This window comes from Strix aluco, chromosome 22 (assembly GCF_031877795.1).
Source record: "Strix aluco isolate bStrAlu1 chromosome 22, bStrAlu1.hap1, whole genome shotgun sequence".
NCBI classification, from domain to species: Eukaryota; Metazoa; Chordata; class Aves; order Strigiformes; family Strigidae; genus Strix; species Strix aluco.
The window spans coordinates 9359565-9381731 of record NC_133952.1 but is presented as its reverse complement, the minus strand read 5'-3'; the positions used below and the strand labels follow the sequence as shown (position 1 = coordinate 9381731).

At 52.1% G+C, this 22167-nt stretch overlaps 1 protein-coding gene across 2 annotated transcripts in view; it reads right to left on the bottom strand.

The window, feature by feature from the left end:
• Positions 1-20010, bottom strand: part of EPHA8 (EPH receptor A8) — a 49970-nt gene extending 29960 nt beyond the window's left edge. Inside the window, exons 1-2 of one of the 2 annotated variants that reach the window (XM_074847829.1) lie at positions 19890-20010; positions 7424-7488 (exon numbers count right to left, since the gene is read on the bottom strand). In XM_074847829.1, the coding sequence (XP_074703930.1) occupies positions 7424-7488; positions 19890-19974 (150 nt within the window). In that variant the 5' untranslated portion in view covers positions 19975-20010. Of the gene's footprint in view, positions 1-7423; positions 7489-19889 lie in introns of those variants that run through there. The other variant, XM_074847830.1, reaches the window with a different exon arrangement.
• Between the last annotated feature and the right edge of the window lie 2157 nt (positions 20011-22167).

Sequence of the window (22167 nt, the reverse complement as noted above, 5' to 3'; positions counted from 1 at the left end):
TATGGCAAAGGGTGTGAAAGTCAACTCACTTCCAGGAGAGAAAAATATTTCTAGTTCTTTCAAAAAAAATGTCTTATAAATTCCAGAAATGCGCAGGTTCATCCCAGGTCCTAGGGTCACTGAAGACCTGCTCTGTACCCCAGCACTCAGGTAGACAACATGGAAAGGGGCCAGGCTACCTGTGTGCTTTGCTGGAGGGGTGAGCAGCAGCACCCCTCTTATTATGCCTCAGCTTCCCCAACCACAGAGATGATCCTGTAGAAAGTGCTGACACCCAGGATACACTCCTGCCACTTGGCCAAGGGGTACAGGGGTGCCCTAAAGTGTGTGCTGCAGCAGCCACGGCTCAGCTTCCTGCACACCCCTGCACCTGGGCCGGAGGGAGCCAGCCAGCTCCCCGCTCTTGCATCAACGTGTGCACGCACTGCAGCACTGCAGAGGGTGTGGAAATCATTGTCAAAATTAATCGAGCACAAATTAACACAACATCTGTTTCCTGTCTCTTCCCTGCTGAGTTCCCTGGGGGGAAGCAAGGCAGAGCTGCACACGGGAGGAGACACGCGGGGTGAGGGCAGAGCTGAGGGTGGTGAGCAGGGATGTTCCCCGCAGTGCGCAACCAGCTCTCCTCTCCAACATCTATGGGGCTTGGGGCTCTCCAGGAGTGTCTGGCAAGTGAAATAGGAGGTTATTGTGTGCACCAAAGTGCCTTGGCCTCCAGCTAGTGTGATTGCTTTGGGTCTCTAGATATTCACTTCTCTCTTAAATCTGTCAGAGAAGATGGTGCTTATGACCACGGTGTCCCCACACCCCTGTGGCACTGCCAGAGCTGGCAGCATCTTCACCGCTGGTGAAGAGCCGCTGCCAAATACCCATCTCCAAGCACCGGCAATGGTTGGCATCAACCACCGAGGAGAACTTGGAGGCTTGGCATCTGCAGCATCGCTCTTTCAAACCTGGTGTTTTTTGCACAGTGACTGGACTATCAGCTCTTTCCCAGGGTCGTGCGCAGCACCTTGAGATCCCAGTCTGAGACTAGCCCAAAACCACCACACCTGTACCACTGGCCTGCAGGACAAGTGCTTTGCCATTGATGGAAATACATGGAGGGAAGGCAGACCACCTGAACTGGTGGCTCAGATGTCACAGATGCATCTCCCCAGTGTGCCACAAGGCAACACAGGTCCCACAAGCTCTGCCAGGTCCCAGGACCCATCAGGCATTTGGGTTGGAGGGACCCGCTTCAGGAATCCCCATGACTTCAAGGGTTTTTCTGTTTCACCTTAATTACAGGCTCATACGGCCAGGGAGAGGAGTCCCTGATGCTGAGTACCATTGGTTCAAGAGCGCAGGCACCGTGCACGCACCCAGCCTCCTGTCATTGCCTGCTCTCAGCTGACGGTTTGAAGTGGCTTTTATTAAACAAAGCTCAATCCGGCCCCCGTCATTGCGATAAGATCCCCTAGCGAGACGGAAATGAGGACATCATAATTAACGTGGTGAGCGCACCCGTTGCGGGGGGGACATGATTGCATCAGTATTCAGGGGCTTGCCTAATAGTTTAAATTAAAGTCAACACCAGTTATAAAAAAATCTGCCAGATTATGAAAGGCGAAAGATGCAAACACTAGATATCTGGGTGGCTGAGCAAGGTCTTAGAAGTCTCTCAGGGCCTGTGCGGCACAGCAGAGTGGGGAGGCAGAGGAGGAGGAGCAGAGGGGGTGAACACACAAGGAGAGACTCTGTGCCCCTGGAGCAGCAGCTCAGCCTCCCACCACACTTGCAGTGCCTATGGAGGGAGCCGAGTGACAAGGTCCCCCCAGCCCTGGGACGGCTTCCAGGAGGGATGCCAGGTCTGCCTGGCATAGCAAAGCCTTTTCTGCCACTGAGGCATCCAGAACTTTCCTTCTCCCAAGAGCAAGCACTGAGCTATGGCACCTCCCCAGGAGCTGCCAGGTCCCTTGCACCACTGTCACTGAGAGAGAAAAAGAAAAGAGAAGGACGTTATTGCAGCTATAAATCATTAGATGGGAGGCATTAATGGAGATAATCCCCATGAAATCAGTCACTGCTGTGGCTAAGGAGGGATTTGTCAGGCAGTTAACTACCCTGAGCTTCACCGCAGGTGATTAACTCCTGGTAGTGACCATCATCTGAGGAATTAGCAATAACCCAGCATTTACTGAACAAGCACTGGGAGATGAGTTTTTATCTCAATTACTAGTCTAAATCTTTATGTTTCAATGTTCCATTCCTAACCATCTTTTTTTTTTTCAAACAAAATGAGTTTCACCGCAGCTTGCCCTGTAACTTGCAGGTGTTCCTGGATCCAGGCAGAGGCTCGGGATTGGAAGAGAAACACAAGAAATTGCACAAGGACATCAAAGTGATGGAGGGCAGAAGACATGGCCTGGGCAGATGGGAGGTGCTCCAAAGAGAAAGGCATGACCCTGAAGGGGGTTGAAATGGCAAGCACACAGCACAGCTCGGACTGGGGACAGGGTTTTTGCAGGATGGGCTCACTGGTGTGTCAGACAGGGTTCATCCAAGCCATGTTGGCTGCAGGGCCAGAGCCAGGCAAAAAAAGTCCCCTGCTGCGTAGGCTTTGCTCTGCAAACAGTTCAGTCCCAGGGTGTTTACAGCAGCACTGTACCCCAGTATGAAATCTCCATCCTTGATGTCCAAACACTGCTGAAGGACCATCCTATGGGCAGAAATGTGTCATCTGTGCTCTCAGATGGTTGTTTAAGCAAATCTGATGCCTTTCTGCCAGTTTTCTCTCTGAGCTACTGCAGACTGAGGGAAGAGCACTCGGCTAATTGTGCCCAGGGGCCTCAGGATATGTTCCTGTACCAGGAGCAGAGGGGCAGAGATTCAGAGGTGCAGACCACTTCTGAAGGTCTTTCCTAGTGCTCCCACCAGCAAAGCAAACATGAAGCATGCCAGGCATTGGGCAGATGCCCACCAGGTCTCTGGGCTGATTGCAGCCCATGCAGGGAGGGGGATGCTGTGGGGCCAGACCATGGAGGTGCTTGTGGGGGGCAGGCAGGAGGGTTGTGGGGGGCCTTTCTCTGGCACTCAAGGTGCTCCCATTATAATTACCTTTACAAGGCATCATTCAAAGCTCCTTAGATACCCTGTGTCTGAACAAAATAATTTCCTGTTTGACTTTGTAAATCAAAGTAGACGATACAATAATTATTAATAATATGTTGACTTATCTCATCAGCATTTTAATTAGTCAGTAGAAAAGCAATTTGCAAAGGGGCCAATCAGGCTCCCTCTGATCCAGCAGGTCACATGCCCTGCAAGGAGAGAGGAGAGCAGGGCACTGGGGCAGTGGGGCATTTTGCTGGGGAGCACTGGGAAACCAGAGGCATGGAAGGGGAAGGGGCAGCTTCTTTGACAGCACTGATAAGAGTTTAATTTTCGATGCAAAGGGAGTTGTTCTGGGGCTAGAGAGAGCTGCAAAGCTCCTGGGAGCCCTTTGAAGTTATAATTGAGAGGAGCCGCAGCCTGCGGGACAGGGATGCTCCCAGTGACCCTTCTGCTTCCTGCACGTGTCTCCAGGGTGGAGGTGAGGGGGGGATGCAATTAAACCCCTGAGCCGCAATTACAGCCAATTACCCCTCAGTTAATTGTCTGGCAAGAGGAAATGTCAAAACAGGCCATGAATGCTTCCCTGATGGCTTGACACTCCCCAGGGCCGACAGTGCTGCTGACCCCCGCTGTGCCCATTTCTCCCAGCCCCCTGCTCCTCTGCTCTTGCTGGCCACAGCAAACCCAGAGAGGAAAAAAAACCTTCCTGTGAGGCAAGTTCACCTTGTCCACAGGTGTGATAAAACATCAGGACTTTGCAAGTGGTACCCTTCCAGTTTTGGACTGCTGATGCTTTGGACTGTGTGGGCAGCTCTTGGATCTCCCAGTCCAGAAGAGGAAACATCTGAGACTGCTGCCTTTCCGCTAGCACCCCCAGGAGCCCCAGAGAGGTGGGAGAGGACTGCAGGTGCTAGAAAAGCAAGCTGTAGGGCACTAGGGACTGAGTTAGTGGACACAAGTCCCCTCAGGCTGGGGACTGGGGCTCTGTGCTGTTTAGTGTCATGCAAAGACCCAGCCAGAGCTACCCACCTCCCCACTGCCACCCATGCGGTGGCCCTGGGCTCACACAGGGAAGGGGAATGGAAATGTGGGTAAATCAAAAACAAGTGTGACTTCAAATCAGGAGGCAGGGTCAGCAGCGTTGTCCCTTGGCAGGAGGATGATGTGACAGATTTGTCTGTCCATGGACAGAGCAGAGACACTGCGGGGAAATGCTGCACCCTCCAGCACCCAGCACATGCTCCAGCCCTGGCTCAGGCAGGACAGCCAGCAGACAGCAAGGGAGGATAGTGCTGGGCCGGGAGGCACTGCCACTGTTTTTCCAGCAGGAGTATCTGAATTAAGGAAATGGCAGCAAAAACAAGGGACCTAAAATAAAATCTCGCTTCCCAGTACACCACTTCAATACTGCACCTGCAACTGGGCTCTACCCAGCCCAGGGTTGCCGAGGTCATGTCACACAGCAGTGGGCAGGGACAGTCCCAGAGACACCAGCAGTACTCCTGAAATGGTGACCAGCAAACTCAGTCCCTTTCCCAGAACAGAGATCACACCAGGCTTGGAACCATGTGTACCCAAGCTACCAAGCCTGTGAGTCACCTGGCATCTCTCTCAGCTGAATCTGAACCCAGTTGTAGTCCTGCTCAGGAGGCATCTGCTCAGGGCCAAATCATCAGCACTGAGAGCAAGTATCCTACAGCAGCTTCTCTGAGACACCAGCACCCTATCTCACCCCCTTTCTATTTCTGCAACTTTACTATTCAAAAAGCACCTGGAGCTGAAGGACCAGAAGGAGGGTAAAGGAATGATACGCTCTTTCAGGATGATGTGATGCAATGGCCCATGGAGAAATAGCCACAATCCAAACAAATGTTCAGAAGACCCATTAAAACATCCAGCTGGAAAAAGATATGCAAAGTTGTGTGAGAACATCACATCGAAACCCCGACACCCTCCTTGGAGGTGTCCAAGACAGTTTTCACACAGCTCATGGTCATCCTCTTGATAACAAGGCCACAAGTTGGGCAAAAGCACAGGGTAAATGACTTACCTGGGTCTTGTAGGAGGACACAACAGCATGTCCAAGAGGTGGCTTTGGTGTTAGGTGTTATACAAGTCTTTTTGTTTTCCTTTTTCTTATTTGGCATCCAGTATTAACTATCCTTAATAAACATCACTAATAAAGTGGAGACATGTATTAGGGTTCAAGAGTTGCTGGGCTGCTGGTGAAGGGCTGCTGGGCATCTGCAGTAGTGCAAGAGAGCAGCACAGCGGTGGCTGCCCTGCGAGCCAGCCTCAGCACCCTACGGTCACATAATGCATTACACCTGACAGCCCTAATGGGTCAGGATCCAGGATTCATTCCCTGGATTTGCAGATGTACGATACAGGATGCTGCACCTTAACCCGACAGGGAAGTCCCTGATATGGTGAGAAAGAGGCACCTGTAGGCTCAATCCCTTGTCTGCTTTGGGAGTGCAAGGCCCAGACCAGTCATGCCCGTGTGTCCCCAGGACAGTCAGCTCAGGTGGATTCACCTTCATCCAAGTCATCTAAGTGACGTGATGGATCCCATCTGTGTGTCTGACAGCTAGCAAAGGGCCTGGGGATGTGGTCACACAGGTGTCTGGAGAGCTGGACTCATGGTGGAGGTTCCAGAAGAAGGAGGGTCTTGGGCAGTCTGTGAGCAGTGAAGGGTCTGGCTATGGGGAGAAAATGCTTAGCATGTGGTGAAGGGCAGAGCAGTGGAAGTGGACAAAGGAAAACAGCCCTCACTCCCAGAAACATCCCAGAAACATCCTGCCAGGGGAGCAGAGGAAGCCCTGGTCCCCGATCCCCTGAATGTGCATCGAGCCCCTCCAGGATGCCAGGGTTTGGCAGCAAGGCTGGGATAAGGTGGCAGCAGCAGGGTGACAGGACAGGGATCCACACAACTGAGGGCAGCCTGTGCATGACCATGAAGAGGACAACATCTCCCTCACCCAGGGGAGGCAGAAGAAGGTCCGGAGGCTGGAAACTGAAGCCTGGCAAACCCATGTAGCGATGGTGTTTTAACAGGGACCTGTTAACAACATCGCTACAGGAGCATTTACCACCACTGGCAATTTTGTAGTCAAGGATGTTTTTTTCTAAAAGCTGGGCTTTTCTGAGATGCAAGTGAACTGACAGGTCTGAAGGCCTGTATTTATGCAGGAGATCACATCACATTAGCTCTGTGGTCCCCTCTGACCTTGTACCTCTGAATCTATTACATTTCCAGGATAGTCATCATTGCAACAGCTCACTGCTAAAATTAGAGCTGAGTTAATGATTTAATATATTTACATATATGATAATGTCTGATATAAATCTGATCATTGTTATTATTATGAATTCACAGTTCTGATCACTCCTGCTCAAACAGCACGGGGACTGAAAGTCTCAAGCAACAGATCAATGAAAAGGATTAGAGGCCTGGGAAGATTTCTGTAGGAGGCAGAATTGAAAAGATTAGGACCGTTTAGTTCAGAGAGGGGATGAAAAAGAGTGGACATGAAAAATCAACACAGCAGCAAAAGCCAGGTAAGCACCCCAATTTTGCACGTTTTGTGCATGCAGCAAGCCCCACTGTGCCTTGCAGTTGGTCCTGTGTGTATTTATGATATTGTTTCTGTTCACTAAATGAATGAGCAAAATCCTTACAGCCAGGTCACCGCTGCCGTCTGAAACTCACAATTTCCAGAAAGCTCCTGCAGCAGGAAAACCTGGACATGGAAATGTAAGTGAAGGGAGTGTGGGGAGAGCATCCAGCCAGTAGAGATGGCAGACTCACATGAGGGTCACCACCCCTACATCCCTCCCAGCCACGCTGCAGGGCTGTGCATTTACATCCCCATTCCCTGTAAGAAACCATCTGCAGGGGATGCTCCCCTGCCCCTCTTGTCCAGTTCCTGCAGCAAACTCCTCTGATTACAGGTGGTTAAGAGCTTCCCTGTCATTTTGGGATGTTCCTCCTGGTGCTCCCCCAGTGCAGCAAGGAATGAGATGCTTCTCGGCGTGAGTGCTCATGGGGCGACCCAGCTTTTGAGTTCCCTCAAAGCTCAGGACCTGGTGACAACCTGGTCCGTACCAAGGAACACGGAGATTTAAACGGCATTTTCAAACCAGCCACATCCCACTGCTAGTCTTTCAGTCTCTCCTTTTCTCAACAGACCTGGTCTCTTTGCCTCATCAGCACTGACCTAGACGCCAGCCTGGGGCTGAGATGTCCATCCACCCTGCCCACAGGGACACCTGGTGACCCATCCCACTGGGGTCCCCCATGTGCCAGCAGCCGCTTCATACTTACCCCATGTGAGGGATAAGTCATCCAGCCCCAGTCCCCCGGGATTGTTGACGTGTCTAGCAAGTTCACTGGAAAACACAGGAGCAAAACACTGCGTTAGAAAGCTTTTTCCCCATCCCCAAAGGGCAAGGAACCAAGTCACCACAAATGACCCCTCCTCACACCCCACTTGTCTCCTGCACCCATCAATCGATGGGGCTGCTGCCAGGGACCTGCCCGGCTATGGAGCAAGGGGATGGCAGCAAATGATGCTCCCCAGAGCTGTTGGTTCAGGGTAGAGTTGGGGTGGGGCTGTATCAGTCCTGGCCATAGGACTGAGATCAATGTGACCTTTTGGAGGACAAGGGGCTGCAAACAGCAGGTCAGAGGGCATGCAAAACAAAGAGGAGCTGGGGAAGCAAACTCCAAGCATCTGGTTGTCCACCAGTCCCTGAGTGAACACTGATGCAACTGGAGCATCGTTCCTTGTTTGAACACTTCTCCTCTGGAGGCTCTGCTGGACCCTTTTAGGCTCACAGCCCTCCCAGCATCACTGGTTTGAAGTCTGCACTCCAGCAGCCACTGTAATTATGCACTGCAGTGCCCAGCTCCAGCATAAAGTGACCTCCCGTGGTCCTGGCCGACACCCCACTGGAGAGGCCAAACCGTAGGGAACCGGTTGCGTGAGGAGGCCCATCAAAGACAACACTTCAAAAGCTCTGCCACCACCAGGAGCCTGGCTTAACGAGGAGACACAGGCAAATCTGCAAGGAGAGGGGAGCAGCTTCTGCAGGGGGAGAGGCAAGGATGCCTTTTAACGTGTACAGGAGCTTCCCATGGAAACCTGTGCAGTGTCAACAGGAGAGGGGAAAGTGGGATGCCATGGCATTGCTGCGTGCTCAGGGTGACCTTCCCCTGAGTGTCATCTGCCGCCCGGGAGCCCCACACCCAGATCCCGCAGCATCAGGCAGAGGAAAGCCTTGTCGCTGTCTGATAACCACCTGACCTGCTCAGCATCTGGGGAAGGAGCCCAAGCCCCAGCTCCAGAGCACAGATCCAAAGGGAGGGGGTGCCAGCAAGGTGCCCTGACCCTTGGGAGTGAATGCAGTGGAGACCTACATCAGCAAGCCCATGTCTCGTCACCCCTCATCAGCACCAGACTCCCTCAGGGACCCCCAGTGCCTTCAGCTTTCCCCAGCGCTCTTTGCCCTGCAGCCACCCAGTAAGGTCAAGCCCACACTGGACGCTGCGCCCATGCTGGCTGCTTTTCCTCACCCTCGAGCAGCATCCAACTGGACCTCAAGGCAACTTGGTGCAGCATCCCTGCTGCAGCACCAGGTCATGGCTGGTCCCTGGGCTCTGGAGGGATGGTGGTCTCGGTGCAAGGCACTGGCTTGTCACGGTGGGGATGGGGCACATCAGGACAGTGGCTGCAGCCCCAGCATGAGGCTGGGCTCAGCGTGATGCTGGTCCCAGCAGCCGGAGGAACGGGTGCCACTTTCATTTACTATTACCAGGCAGGGAAGGAGACGGAGGGTAGAGAGGAGCAGAGACGTGAGCTGGCTGTGAAACACCCGGACGTCATGCTCCTGACAGAGCAGATTAGGAGCTTTTGAGGCATTTATTAATGTTAGCAGAACAATTTGAAAGAATTTCCAGGGTTTCTTGTGTGACTCCATTGGCCCAACAGCAGGCCGAGCCCCTCTACTCCCGGCACGGTGCTGCTCCCACTGCTAAAGAGGCCCCTTGCCCTCAGCACGGAGTAATTACCTCGGAGATCTCAAATCCATTTTTATTTGTTATTGTTAATCTGAAGATTTTCTGCCTATTTTCCCTGGGTAATTCGCCCAGCAGGAGCCTGGGCTTGGGAGTTTCCCTGCTCACAGTGCAGGAGCACAGTCCCGGTGACCCTCAGCAGGCAGGCTGTGGGGAGGGGACCACTTTCGCAGACCCTCTCTCCCCCCTGCCGTGGTCTCTGCATCCTCTTTCCCACGCCGAGATGCTCAGTGATGGACACGGCTGCCTCTCACTGCTTTCCAGGCAGCACGAGGAGCCTGCACAGACTGGGGTCCACCTAGAGCATCGCGCCATGGGGAACGATGCTGAAATCGGAGCAGGTGTGGTGGGACATACACCAGGCTTGTCTGCACAGTGGTGTGTGGGACCTGGAGCAGTGTGCTGCACCCCATCCCAACAAGTGGACAATATGGCCGTCACCCAACCTCATACAGATGAAGAAGCCGTCTCCTTGCGAATGTGCTCGTGCAGAAATAACTACACAAGCTTGCACTCCCTGCACACACCCGTGGATCGGATTGCTCATGCCTCTTTGCAAAAGAGAGTGAAGTTATTTCTTTTATTCCTTAGCAAGCGTTTCAACCAAGTGCATAGAAGTCCTACGCATTAATCCCACTGCAGTGGGCATTGCACAAATACAAAGACATTGCGTGTCCAAGAGTTCTTGCATTAACTCATGGTATAGCACACACGTCCGTGGCTATGAGCATCCATCTAGCAGCACTACTACATGTTGTGCTTGGATATGGGGAGACCAATAGTCTCCTGAAACCCAACTGTCCATTTCAGGGAAAGGCTGCACACAGCGCTGAAGGGAACCCGCCCATTGCCTGCGACAAGTGCCCTGTCCAGCCCCTTGAAGGTGATCTCCCAGCTGCGTCACTTCTCCAGGGGTGATGCTCAGAAAGAGCCCTCCCTCGATGCCGCAGTGCGATCAAGACCGCCACAAAGGATCCCTTTCAGCTGAAATGTTTCTCAGAAAACGTGCCAGTTTGGGAGACCTCTGTCCTACAGCTGGGCAATTCTGTTTGATGTTATGGACTGTCTGCACATATCAATCTCAAACCGTGAGCTCCATTTTGTTTTCCTGAGCACCATTTTGTATTTTCCCTATTCTGTGCCTTGGCCTTGACTCGGCGTATTGAGCCAAAACACCAGGAGGTGTCAGGGGAAATTCTCGCACTGGTGGAAAAGCTGTCAAGCCTGATTGCCCGTTCAGATGGAAGCACCTAGGAGCAAGCAGGTTGCTTCCCCAGCTCAACTGGGGTCTTGAGACAGAGTCTGATGCAAGACAGACCTACTTGCTCCTTTATAAAGTCACATCATATCATGTTGCATGAGCAGCGTACATTGCAATCTCATAGATTCAGATTATGCAGGAGTCGAAGACTAGGTGTATGTATATGCATATGATATATATTTATACCTATGTCTTTATTTTTATGTATCTATATCATCTATATCTGTATCTATATATCATCTATATCTATATAGCTATAGCTGTATCTATATCTATACCTATATGTATATCCATATTTGTATCCGTACCTGTATCTACTAAATTGTAAACCACTTGGGATGAGTGAGGAAGCCAAGGCAGGGACTAGCATCCAGAAGATGTGTGTTTTGCCTGCATCCGTATATCTCTTGCCACATATCTATATCTATAAAGAGTGAATGCTCAGAAACCTTTCCCAACACCGACACTGGTGGCCATGGCTCCTGCAAGGGTGTATTACATGTGTGGCACCTTGGGGTCCCACATCCAAGCATCCCGGACTCAGGAACGGTGCCATGGGAGCCATGGCTGCCAAGCCCAAGGGATCCTGTGGACCCTCAGCCTGCGCAGGGGTGCATGGTGGGGTGGTAGGACAAGCCTGGGGTTGACACGCTGGGGGATGCACTGAGACACTAGAAGAGCAGTGGGGGACCAAAGAGGGCTCTGAGCTCCGTCATTAATTGTTAACCCACTGCAGTCTTCACTCTAACTACTCCACTGTCTCCTTCCCAGGCAGGGGCTTTGTAGCGCAGGCGTGGGGAGGAAGGGTCAGTGGGAGCAGCCCTGTTCCCTTGGGCTTCAGTTCCTCTCCACCACAACTTCAAAAGCCTTCCACGATTCACAGCAAGGCTCCCCCCCCCCCCCCCCGCCCATGCAACAACGCCTTTTGCATTGATAATGAAACTCTTATCAGTACAGTTAGGTGCTCCTGCTCCCTGCTACCCAAAGACTGGCAGGCTCATCCCCCACAGCCACATGTGGGTCTGCACACCCTACACCAGCTCCACAGCCCCACTTGGTGGGGGAACAACACGGGGAGGGTTGTTCACAGCGGGAAGAGAGAGTTGGGGTATGGGAAAGAGGCAGGGAGAAGGTCTCTGAGAGGAGGGAACAAGGGCTGGCGACATTCATTTCCCATAAGCTCAGGCAGGACTTTGAAGGGACAGGTGGGGCCAGGGCGGGTCAGCTATTTGTGTCCCACCATTTAATCGAGGGGCCTGCTGAATAGCCAGGCATGACCTTTCCAACTCAGGAGGCAAATCTGAGCAACAAAGCTGTGTCTTACTGGTCTCGGAGCATCGTGGGTGGACAGGACAGAAAGCTTTGCTTTCATCTTCCCCCTCCCCAGGACAATGTTTATCTTTAAAGAAAGAAAAATAGTAATTTATTCACCAACATGCAAGGCCAGCTACTGGGGCTTCGAGGTAAAAGCAGCAAGCCTGGAGGGTAGATCAGCTCTTCCTATTCGGGAGCTGTGCGCAGGGGATGTGCCCACGGCTCCAGGTCCGTTCCACGGCCGTGGGGTGCTGCACACCAGTGCTCTGCCTCACGAGCAGCCGGATCCAGGCAGGCTTTGTCAAGCAGCTGCTTCTCCACGAGGCTGCAAGTACTAAGGACACAGCGGGGATGGTGCTCACATCGGCACCCGCTGGCCTTGGCTGCCCACAGAGGAAATTTAGGAAAGCATTGCAAGCAGATATAAAAGATGTCACCAAATCCGGCAGGAACGTGGGATTTCCACATTTCTGGAAATGCCAGAATGAAGCTGAAAAAAAAAATAAATTAAAAAGAAACATTTTCAAACAATTGCCGTGAAAAAGCAGTGCTGCTTTTTGGATGTGCCCTAATTCCCATTTCAGGATTTCTTCTCAGACCTCTGGATTGTTGCTGTGAACTTTCTGTATTTAATTTTATATCGTTTTGTAATGCATCAGGAGTGGTAATGCCCATAAGGACTGCCCAGAGGGTCACCCCTTTTCAGTATACCAGGAGCAGAAGATACTTTGATGTAGGAAGAAAGCTTGTTTGTTCAATCAGTGCTAACAAAAAGCTGCAGTTCAGGTTTTAAAAATAAAATGATCAACCTGATCCTTCCAGACCCTGCATGATATCATGTAAGATAATGTGCAACACAAGAGCATAACCTGTGGTAGGACTGAGGTGTCATGAAATAATGTAAAAAATGAAACAAAACAAAACAAAACACCCTGAATAAAGTATTTCCAAGGCTAAAAACCTTGAAATTACAGGGCAGCATTTTTTTTTCCCCCAGAAAAAAAAAAAAAAAAACACATCAGAAGCCAAACAACAAAAAAATGTTCCCTCTCAGAAATATAGGTGAGAAAATATAGATGTAAAATGCTTGTGTTTCCTATTTGGTTTGAGACTCTTGATGCTCGTGTGTGGTGGGGCCAGCCAGAGCAAATTGGGCACACTGGCTTAGGCTACCCAAATTAAAGCACACACGCTACCCAGACAGGGTGTTATAGCACCAGTGTGCATCCCCACATTGTGTCACACACAGGCTTCAGTGCAAACTGTGTGTGGCCAGAGCTGAACATAAATAACTGACTGGAAATATTAAAAAACTACGGGCTGTCCCAGGGCTTGAGGATGGGCTATATGGGGCAAGAACGGAGGCTCCGAGTGAGAGGTGAGCACATATCCCTGTTCCCAGTCCAGGAGCTCATGCCAGTGGGAAAGGAGCTATTTCAGACTCAAGGGGCGGTTGGGCTTGTTGTAATTCAGGGCAGAAGCCAGAGGAGGAGGTGGGAAGGCTCTGCGGATGGGGGGAGTGAGAAAGGTCAGGGAGACAAGAAATTCCATGGAAACATCCAATGCAAACAGGGCAAGGGACAGGACTAAGGCAAGGCTGCGGAGAGGGCAGGCACTGGGGAGCGCCAAGGGCAGCTGAAGGGTCCCTGCAGCCCTGGAGGATGGCTCTGCAGCCCTGGTGTCCCCAGGTCTGGATTTGGCCATCTGGGAGTCATGCAAGTCCTTTCCATCACAATGTCCGCAGCCTAAGGGACGGCAAGACGACATCAGCAGAGAGGAGGCCACGCCTTGCACAGCCACCCCTTGGCATCTTGTTTGGCTAAAGCCCTGCAAGACCTAATTCATTCAACCCACACACTGTCAAAGGACGGCTTCTTGCATCCCTGACCAGCGTCCCCAAACCCAGAAGCTCAAAGAACAGGTATGGACCTGTGCTCGAATAAGGACTTCCCACTTTCCACCAAGCTGCAGTCCCAGGTTCAGGGACAGGCTGAGTATCTCGTGCCACCAGTAATGCAATATCGTGACAGTCTTTAAAAATTATGCAGTAGAGTTTTCTAACACAAAATACACCTGCTCTGCTTGCGGCAAGCAAAACCTGTGTGGTACAGACTCGAAAAAATGGGAGCCCTCCTTGGAGGGGTTTGTGCCGGTGTCCTCACACCAGCCCTTCTTCCCTCTTCCCTTTTCTCACATTTTTTCAGTATAGCAAAATAGACACAAATGCGTTTTCAGCTTTAGCTGCTGAGGTTTCTGATTTCTGCTGCGGTTTTTTGGGAATCAAAGCTCATGCCAGGCAAGACCCTACTGTCATCCCAGGTCTTTATCCCAGAGCACCTCAACGTTTCCACCTGTAAGCCGCATGCCCACTCGGTTATGTCCTGCCTGCTCAGGATTTTGCAGATTTCTTAACCAAAATCGTGACTCGCCTGTGTCACTTCCAGACGTTTCCCATGCACAGCATTTTCACAGCACTGAGAGGGACCTGGTGCTGGAAATCTGTGTCTGTAGCAGAGCCCATGAGTCTGTCAGCAGGACAAACCCTGCAGCACCCCAAAAAAGACACCCTGCCCTTCCCACTGACTCCTGCATCCTAGCAGTCCTGAGTTTTATCCTCCCTGGAGGATTCACTAGGGAAATGTGGATTTTTGCAAATGTGCTTGCTTATCTGGATTATCTGAAGGGGCTTTGGATGGCAGTTTTTCAGGCTGCTGGATGCTTTTTCCCTAATTTCTCTGAGGATGTCTTTTTGCTCTCACACCAGTTGGCCACCCTAAACCATGCTTAGCTGTTTGTACCCCAGTGACATTTTTAAAGCAAGTTAATTTATTTTAAAGGCAATTACTTTGCTCTTTTAAAAATAGATTTCTAAAATGGAACATTTTCATGGACAAAAATACCAATACTAAAAATGTTTCAGGGGACAGGCAGAATATCTCATGCCGCTGGTAATGAAATACCACAAGAGTCCCTAAAAATTCTATGGGAGGTACATAACACAAAAGGTATTTCATCCAAGGAAGGATCTGGTGACTCGTGCACGCCCTTGATGCTGGGATGGAGCTGGTCTATCCAGCTGCAGCCAGTGCTGTTGCCCCTCACATGGTTAAGGCTTTTTAAATATGAGAAACTGGAGATAGAGCAGAAGATACCACAGGCAAAACCATGATACCAGGGTTGGAGGAAAAAAAATATGAGAGAGGGGAACTTACAGAGCCAAATCTGCTTGAGCCCATGACTGGTGCGAGGCACCCGGTTGCAATCGGCGTACTTTCACAACAGAAAAATATGGGCTCTTTAATCTAGCAAGGAAAGCCTAACAGGAACAAATGGCTGGTAGGTGAAGCCAGGCAAATTTGTATTAAGGAAAGGAGAGGTCCAATTTTTTAACGCTGAGGCTGATGAGCCATTGGAACAAATTATTAAAGGCAGCGATGAGTCTCCTTTGCCGATGTCTTCAGATAAACGTCGAATACCTTTCTGGATGGTATCCCTGGGCCAAACGCAGTTCAGTAGACTAATTTGGTGTGTCTGGACCGGATCCATAAAGGAGTTACATCCTTTATGTGGTTATTTATGACCCTAACCACCGCATATCTACACAGGCAGGACATCGGGGGTTTTTGTTTCTTTTTGAAGGAAACGCAACTGCACGATCCCACCGGTCACTTTTGAACTACCAGGGCCGAAGGGGTTAATCGTTTCTCTGTGGCAGAGGAATAATTTTGAGTGTTGGTCATGCAAACATGCTGGGGTTAGGAGAATGAACTATCAAAAACTGTCAGGGTATGAATAGAGTTATCATATGAATGGATTTGCCCCTGGAGATAAAGACAGCACCGAGGGCTGCCAGCAAGGCGAGCAGGGACATGCGAAACACAGGACCCGACCGAAACAAAGAGCGGAGGTGTCAGGATGTCTTGATGAAACCGGCGCACCCTGGAGTCTTGCCTGACGGGACCCGCGCGCCGATCCCAGCCGGATGCATGGGATGAGCCGCTCTCCCTCCCTCCCTGGCTGAGCATCTTTTGGGGCTGGGGTTCGTTGTTTTTTTCCTTTTTTTTCTTTTAGGTACAATATTTTTCTAATCATTTCTCAGCAGTCGAAAACATAGGGAATTCCTTCATCCCTGTAGTAATTTATCAGATTTTCAGTTGTACTTAAATTTGGATTCATCAGATATATTTCCACTGTCATCAAAATGGGTGCCAATTTATTTTCACAGTAAATAAACCCCTCATGATTTCAGGAAACAAGAATTCAAGGAAAATGAAAAAAAAGCTCATAGACTAGGTGCATTTTGTGCACCGTTATGTTATTTTTCTGCAAATTTGGGGGTTGATTTTCCAGAAGTTTTATAAGCTATTAATACAAGAAGGATGGAAATGAAGATGAGACCAGAAACATATCCCCATGAGCCTACCTAAAATCATGAAAGTATTAGCTTTATATCAGCATTTTGGGAACAATCAAAAAATTACACACCCCAAAAATTTTTTTTTTTTTTTTCTGGCAAATACAGCCCAAATCAACTCCCTGTTTTAAACTAATGTTTCTCCATCCCCCCATAGCCAAAAGTCTGTATACCTAAAACCTCTTGTTTTCTATTCTTACGGAGGAACACAACATCCTCACAAGCTTTTTACAACTGAAAAAGCTATTTCCTCTCCCTTTCAGCGCTTTGCTTCTCCCGCAGCCCCGACTTCGGCATTGCTGTAGAAGGGGTAGAAAAGTAGCGTTGAATAAACGCACAGATTAGTTTTTACCTCTTTTTCTGTTTGAGCAGAGGGGCAATTAATGAGATTACAATCGAGAGATTAGCAGGGGAGATTGCTACAAACCCTTCTTCTGGCCCCCGTTTCGGCAGCGCAGCAAGCTGCTGGATTTTCCCAAGGACTCTGGTGCTCTCCCGCACCCCATCCTTGTTGCGGGGAGGAACAAAACATCTCTATCATCGACCCCATGGTGTGGGAAAAAGGTGGGCATGCCTGTGTCATCAGCTCTGCATCCTCCCCAGTACGCTCCCTGTACATCACCCTACCCCTGTCACCCGCTGTTTGCCTCGGCCATCCCTACGTGCCCTGAAATGCTGGGGGAGATGCCCCCAGGTCCCCCTTCCCTGCTGCACCATGTTCCCCACTGAGGTACCACGTCGCTTGTGGGCCATGGGGTCCATGCTGTGATGGGGAGGAAGGTCACCCGCTTCATGGATGGCAGACAGAGCTGAGCTGGAGGCATCATCTGGGAGGGAGAAGACCCCAGCAGCAGCATTTGAAGTTCCATTTTCTGGTAGAAAAATACAATTTTGTCACCCCCTGCCCAAGATCCAAATGTGATAATTTCTGCTTGTCTGATTTTCTTTTGATACAACAAAGATAGTTCATGTTTTATTATTTAACTTCAATTTGTGGTGTCATATAAAATATCCGCTTTAATATTTTTGCCTGTGCAACTCAGTGTGCAATAGTGTAAACATTTTAGCCCATCACACTATCTTCATATTGTTGAAAGTAACTTTTCTACCTCCCTGCTCTAAAACAATTTAACAATTTCAGACAAAATTTTTTCAGTGCTCCAAATGAAAATCTTCCACATCCTGCAAATTTTCACCCATCTAGAAAAAAAATCTGAGTTTTGACTTTCAATGTATTTTGCAAAGGCTGCCGCGCTGAAATATGGGGATTTCCCACAGAACGGCAACTCCCTTTTCCTCCCATTTCCAGGGCACCCACTGCATGCAAGACTGAAAGGAATAAAAAAATCTAAACTCAAAACTTCTTGGACCAAATCTTTCAGGAAAGTGAAAGGCACTGGGAGATCTTGGAAGAGGAAGAAAATCAGACTGAAGCCATTTCTTCAGGTTAATGCACATCTTTATATACCAATTGCCTTGCAATATGCGCACGCAGAGTGCAGCACACACCGGCCTTAAATTTGCTTTGTGGCTGTAATTTTCTACCCTGCAGCTCTCAAAGAAGCGATGTTTTTGCTGGGCAGCATGGCCAGAGATACATGGCAAGAAGCAGACTGTGGCAGCGGCAGCAGGCAGAGGTCACAGTCAGCAGCAGTGGGGCACCTTTGTGCACCACAGCTACACCCTCACACCGTAACCGCACGTGCCAGGCACTCTAGAAATGGGGTAGCAAAGCCCAGCATAACCGGAGTGCAGGAGACACCAGGGCTCTGCTGCACTTTCCAACATATCTCAACGTTTCTAGTCCCATCACCATGCCCGGGAGCTCAATGACCGGCACCACAACCACGCCGGCACAGACACTGCCATCAGCCCATCCCAGCACCCTGAGATGCCGCGTGCTGGCAGGAGCCTGCAGCCACATCCCCAGCTCCACTCCCTGTATCGCGGAGCCCATCCAGCACTGAGCTGCCCCATGCCACCACAGAGCAGTTCCCCAATACCTGCAGAGGCATGAGAATCCTTGGGGGCAGCAGATGGAGCACCACCAGCTTTCTTCGGGGTCCCACACTTTGTCCTGATGCCATCTAGCACCTTCTGCCTGGTCTAACCCAGATCCAGCCCGCTTGGTCTTCCTCAGAGCCCAGCTCATCCCCAGCCCCACACATCCCTCTGACCAAGGCTTTTACTGAGACTAGCTTCCCTTTCCAAAAAGTATTGCAGGAAACCCAGGTATTTCCCAGCCAGGGACAAGCAGACAGCAGTCCAGGGCCTGGCGGTTCATACAGACACCATAAAACCCACCCCAGCAGCCAGCAATCTCCTCCACAGAGGAAAGCAAAGAGGCCCCAGCCTCGCTTGTCCATGCTCAGGGTTAGTGAAGTTCAGGCAGGGCTGTTTGGCGGCTTTGCAGGGCTGCAGCGCTGAGAGTCCGGGGCACTGCAGGCAGCATCCTGCACCATGGGGGTGTTGGGGTACTGGGGTCCCATCCTGCACCCACACAGCCTGTCCCCAGTAGCGAGAGCCCAATGCATCATCCCACAAGGAAAGACAGTGGAGAAAGGAGCAGGAGGAGTGCCAGGAAGCAGACAGCTGGCAGAAAACTGGGTTAGGACCAGCAAATAGCTGGAAATGGGAAATACAGGTGAGGAAGACAGGCTGGGTGGGAGGGGAGATTCAGGAGGTGTTGGAAGATGGCAGTAGGAGCAAGGACCTAGCCCAGCAGGGTGCCACAAAGTGCATGAGGTATTGTGGTGCCAGCCCGTGGGCCTCCACATGCCGGAAGGAGGGCAGGGATGCACGGGCGGGAGAAGGGAGGAATGCCGCTGCCGTCACCAGGTAGGGGCACCAGCACCAGGGCTCACTGCAGAGGGCTGTGCCGTGCTGGCCGCGGCTCTCAGGCATAGCAGAAGGGAGGAAGGATGCTGCTGCCGGTGCCAAGGACATGCTCGGGAGCGGGAATGGCAGATCTCCGGGTGATGAAGATAAGCAGACCTGGGAAGCAGCCGTGCCACTGCTGCCAGTGCAGACGGAGGCAGGAGAGCGGGTGGGTGGCAGGCAGTGGGAGCAGCGCTGCCGAAGCTGAGGGGGGCCCGAGATGCTGGAGCAGGGTTGCACTGCTGACAAGGGCCAGGAATGAGTGCAGCTGGCAGCAGGGTAGAGTGGCTGGGCAGAGGGAGCAGGCCTGATGTCGGGAGAGGGGTCCCTGGCTGCATCCCTGCTTTCCACTTCAGAAGTTTCCAGCCCTTTCCCCCACAACAAGTTTCCCACCTTAGTGCCCTTCCAGCTCCCCGCATCCTCTGCACACCTTCCCGTGTCCACATGCTCACTCCATCACAGCGCACGCCGCCTGGCCAGAACACACGGCTGCCACCAGCTCTGGTGATGGGGATCGCCATGGCTGAGCTGGTGCCTGTGTCCCTGTCCCCTCTGCAGCCACCTCTGCACACTGCAGCAGAGCCCTTGCAGGGGAGGCCAGGCAGAGGTAGCAGGCATTGCTGCAGAAATCAAGTCCTCCTGCCCAGCTCAGAAGTTTAGCCTCTGGTGCAAAAGCTCCAGGATCAGCAAACTCAGGCAGGCAGGAACCCGAAGCTGCGCTCCCCTGGGAGGAGGAAGCTAAGCACAGCAGAGCGAGGAAGCCCATGCGGAGGCATCCAAACAGCCACAGTGATCCTGCAGGTCCCCCCAACACTGCCCCGTCATGCCAGGGCCACCCCAGTTCCTACCTTCGCTGGTGGTGGCAGAGAGGCAGGCAGCCAAAGCGATGACGATGGAGAGTGAGGATGTCAGAACCCCTTGTGCCCATGCCATGGTCCAGCGGGGCCACCAGGAGTGGGACAGGGCCACCTCAGTTGTCCCAGCACCTCTGCGAGTGAGCGCCCAGAGCTACGGCACACGCCGGCTAATGCAAAGGCACTTTGCGCACATTGCTCGCATCCACACAGGCGAGCGGCTCGGCAGGGAGGGAGCAGCCTGCCTGTCACCGCTCGCAAGCCAATGGGGTGGGTGGGCTCTGCAGCAAGCCCCCCTTTCCGTGCTACACGCGCACGCTGTACCCAGCCTGAGCATCCGGACGGCGGACTCCCGCTCCCCACTGCCATCCATCCTCCCTCCCTCGTGATGCTCAAGCAGCCCCCACTGCTTCTCGCGTTCTCCATCCCTCTTCGCTGTTCTCATCCGGTTGCTGTGAGAGCCAAACTTGCAGCCTGAGCCGCGGCCCAGGGGGGAGTTCTGCACTTGGTTGGGGTCAGGCATGAAGGAGCCGGGCTTGCCATTTAGTTCTGGTGTGTACAGAGATGAAAACCCCTTGCACATGCTCCTTGTCTGGGGCTGGGGAAGACAGGGAGAACCCCCCCGCCCCTTGATGGTTTTCATGACACATTGTCCTGGGATAGACACTCTCCACTCACCCTTGAGCTGGGACAGCGGGAGCAGGGGACAATGTGGCCAGGGCTGACAACATCCAGCCTGTTCACAGCCATGTTTCCAGCCACCTGAGAGAGGGCCAACCCCTTCAAAAGCAGAGTTTGGGAGGATGCAGCAGTTGTCCCAGGGTGGGCAAGGCCAGGCACTGGGCAAGGGTGCCTTGTGACAGGGGTCTGGGCTGCCTTGGGAGCACAGAGCATCCTCCCCACAGCCCTGTTGAGGAAGCCTCTGCATCTCTCTTGCTTGGAGATGCCAGAATTGCCAAGCTGAGTGAGTACCTTGCTCAGCATTAAACACTCAGCTTCTAACAGACCCCCTGCAGTGGCCATGACTGTTTCCCCATCTAAATGCTGAACCATCACTAATACCTGCCCATGGTAACCACAGATGCTGACTCCCACCTATGCCACGTGTGGTGGGGTTTTTCTCTCTTCCATGTGCTCATGTCCAGGAGACTGATGTATGATTGCAGCCCTCCCCCACCCCCAGCAACTCCCTGCAGAAAAAGGCACATGAGGGAGGACAGGCATCTCTCTTGACTGTCAGGCCATCTGTTGGATAAAACTTACCCCAGACTTGCTCAGTGGGCTTGGGACAGGGCGGAGAGTGTCACACTCTCCATTCCACCCTGGATCCCAGCATGTTCCCTGGAGATGCTGGACCCCATGCTGGCACACCTCATGGCACTGCCAGCAGCTTCCTACATGCTGGGGTGAGAGGGGTTCCCTGCCCATCTCACAGCACATGGTGGCAACAATTCCCCATTCAGAACAGTCGAGGATTGTGCTTGCAGGGACATTTCTGCACCACTCATCACCAGGACCTGGGAACAGCCCAGAGAGTCAGGTCACTCCAAGTTTTTTGCTCTGCCTGCCTGGGAAGCCATCCACCTGGAGACAGCACTGGAGAGATCCTGTCATCAGCGGTATCACGGGATGGGCTCGAAGAGCGGCTCAGGCAGAGACACAGCTGCGGCTCAGGGAGGAGTCCAGCAGTTCCCAAGGCAGCTGGCAGAGGCTGAGCAGTGCTGTCAAGCCAAGGGTGCAGCTAAGTGGTGGTCTTTGCAGCAGGCCTTGGGGCAAAGGGGTCAGGACTGATGGTTTCCTGGATAGCACCAAGCCACAGTGAAGCCCCAGGGCAGCACTGATGCCATGATGGTTGCACCCCAGCAGCTGGTGGGAGAGCTGCTATCACATTGCTAATCCAACCCAGCAATCTCCTTGTGCTGAAAGGGCTTGTCACAGCTCCGTACTGGATCCAACTCTTTGTCACCCAGTGCCCAAGCAGAGCCAGATATGCCAGAGGGACACCATCCACACTGCCACCATCTCAGTCACAAGCTCTGGAACTGAACCTGTGGGGAAGCAGAAGCCAGCTTTGGCCTTGCAGTACTGCATGATGCCCACTTCCAGTGTGATGCTCTACTGCAGAGGGTTAACCCTGCAGACCTCCAACACAACCCAGGCACCCATGCAGGCTCTCCTTTCCGCTGGTGCCATCCCAGCCCCATGTGTCCCAGGAATGTGAGGCCTCCAAGTCTCGCAGAGGTGCCCAGAGCTACCAGATATTGCACCTCCC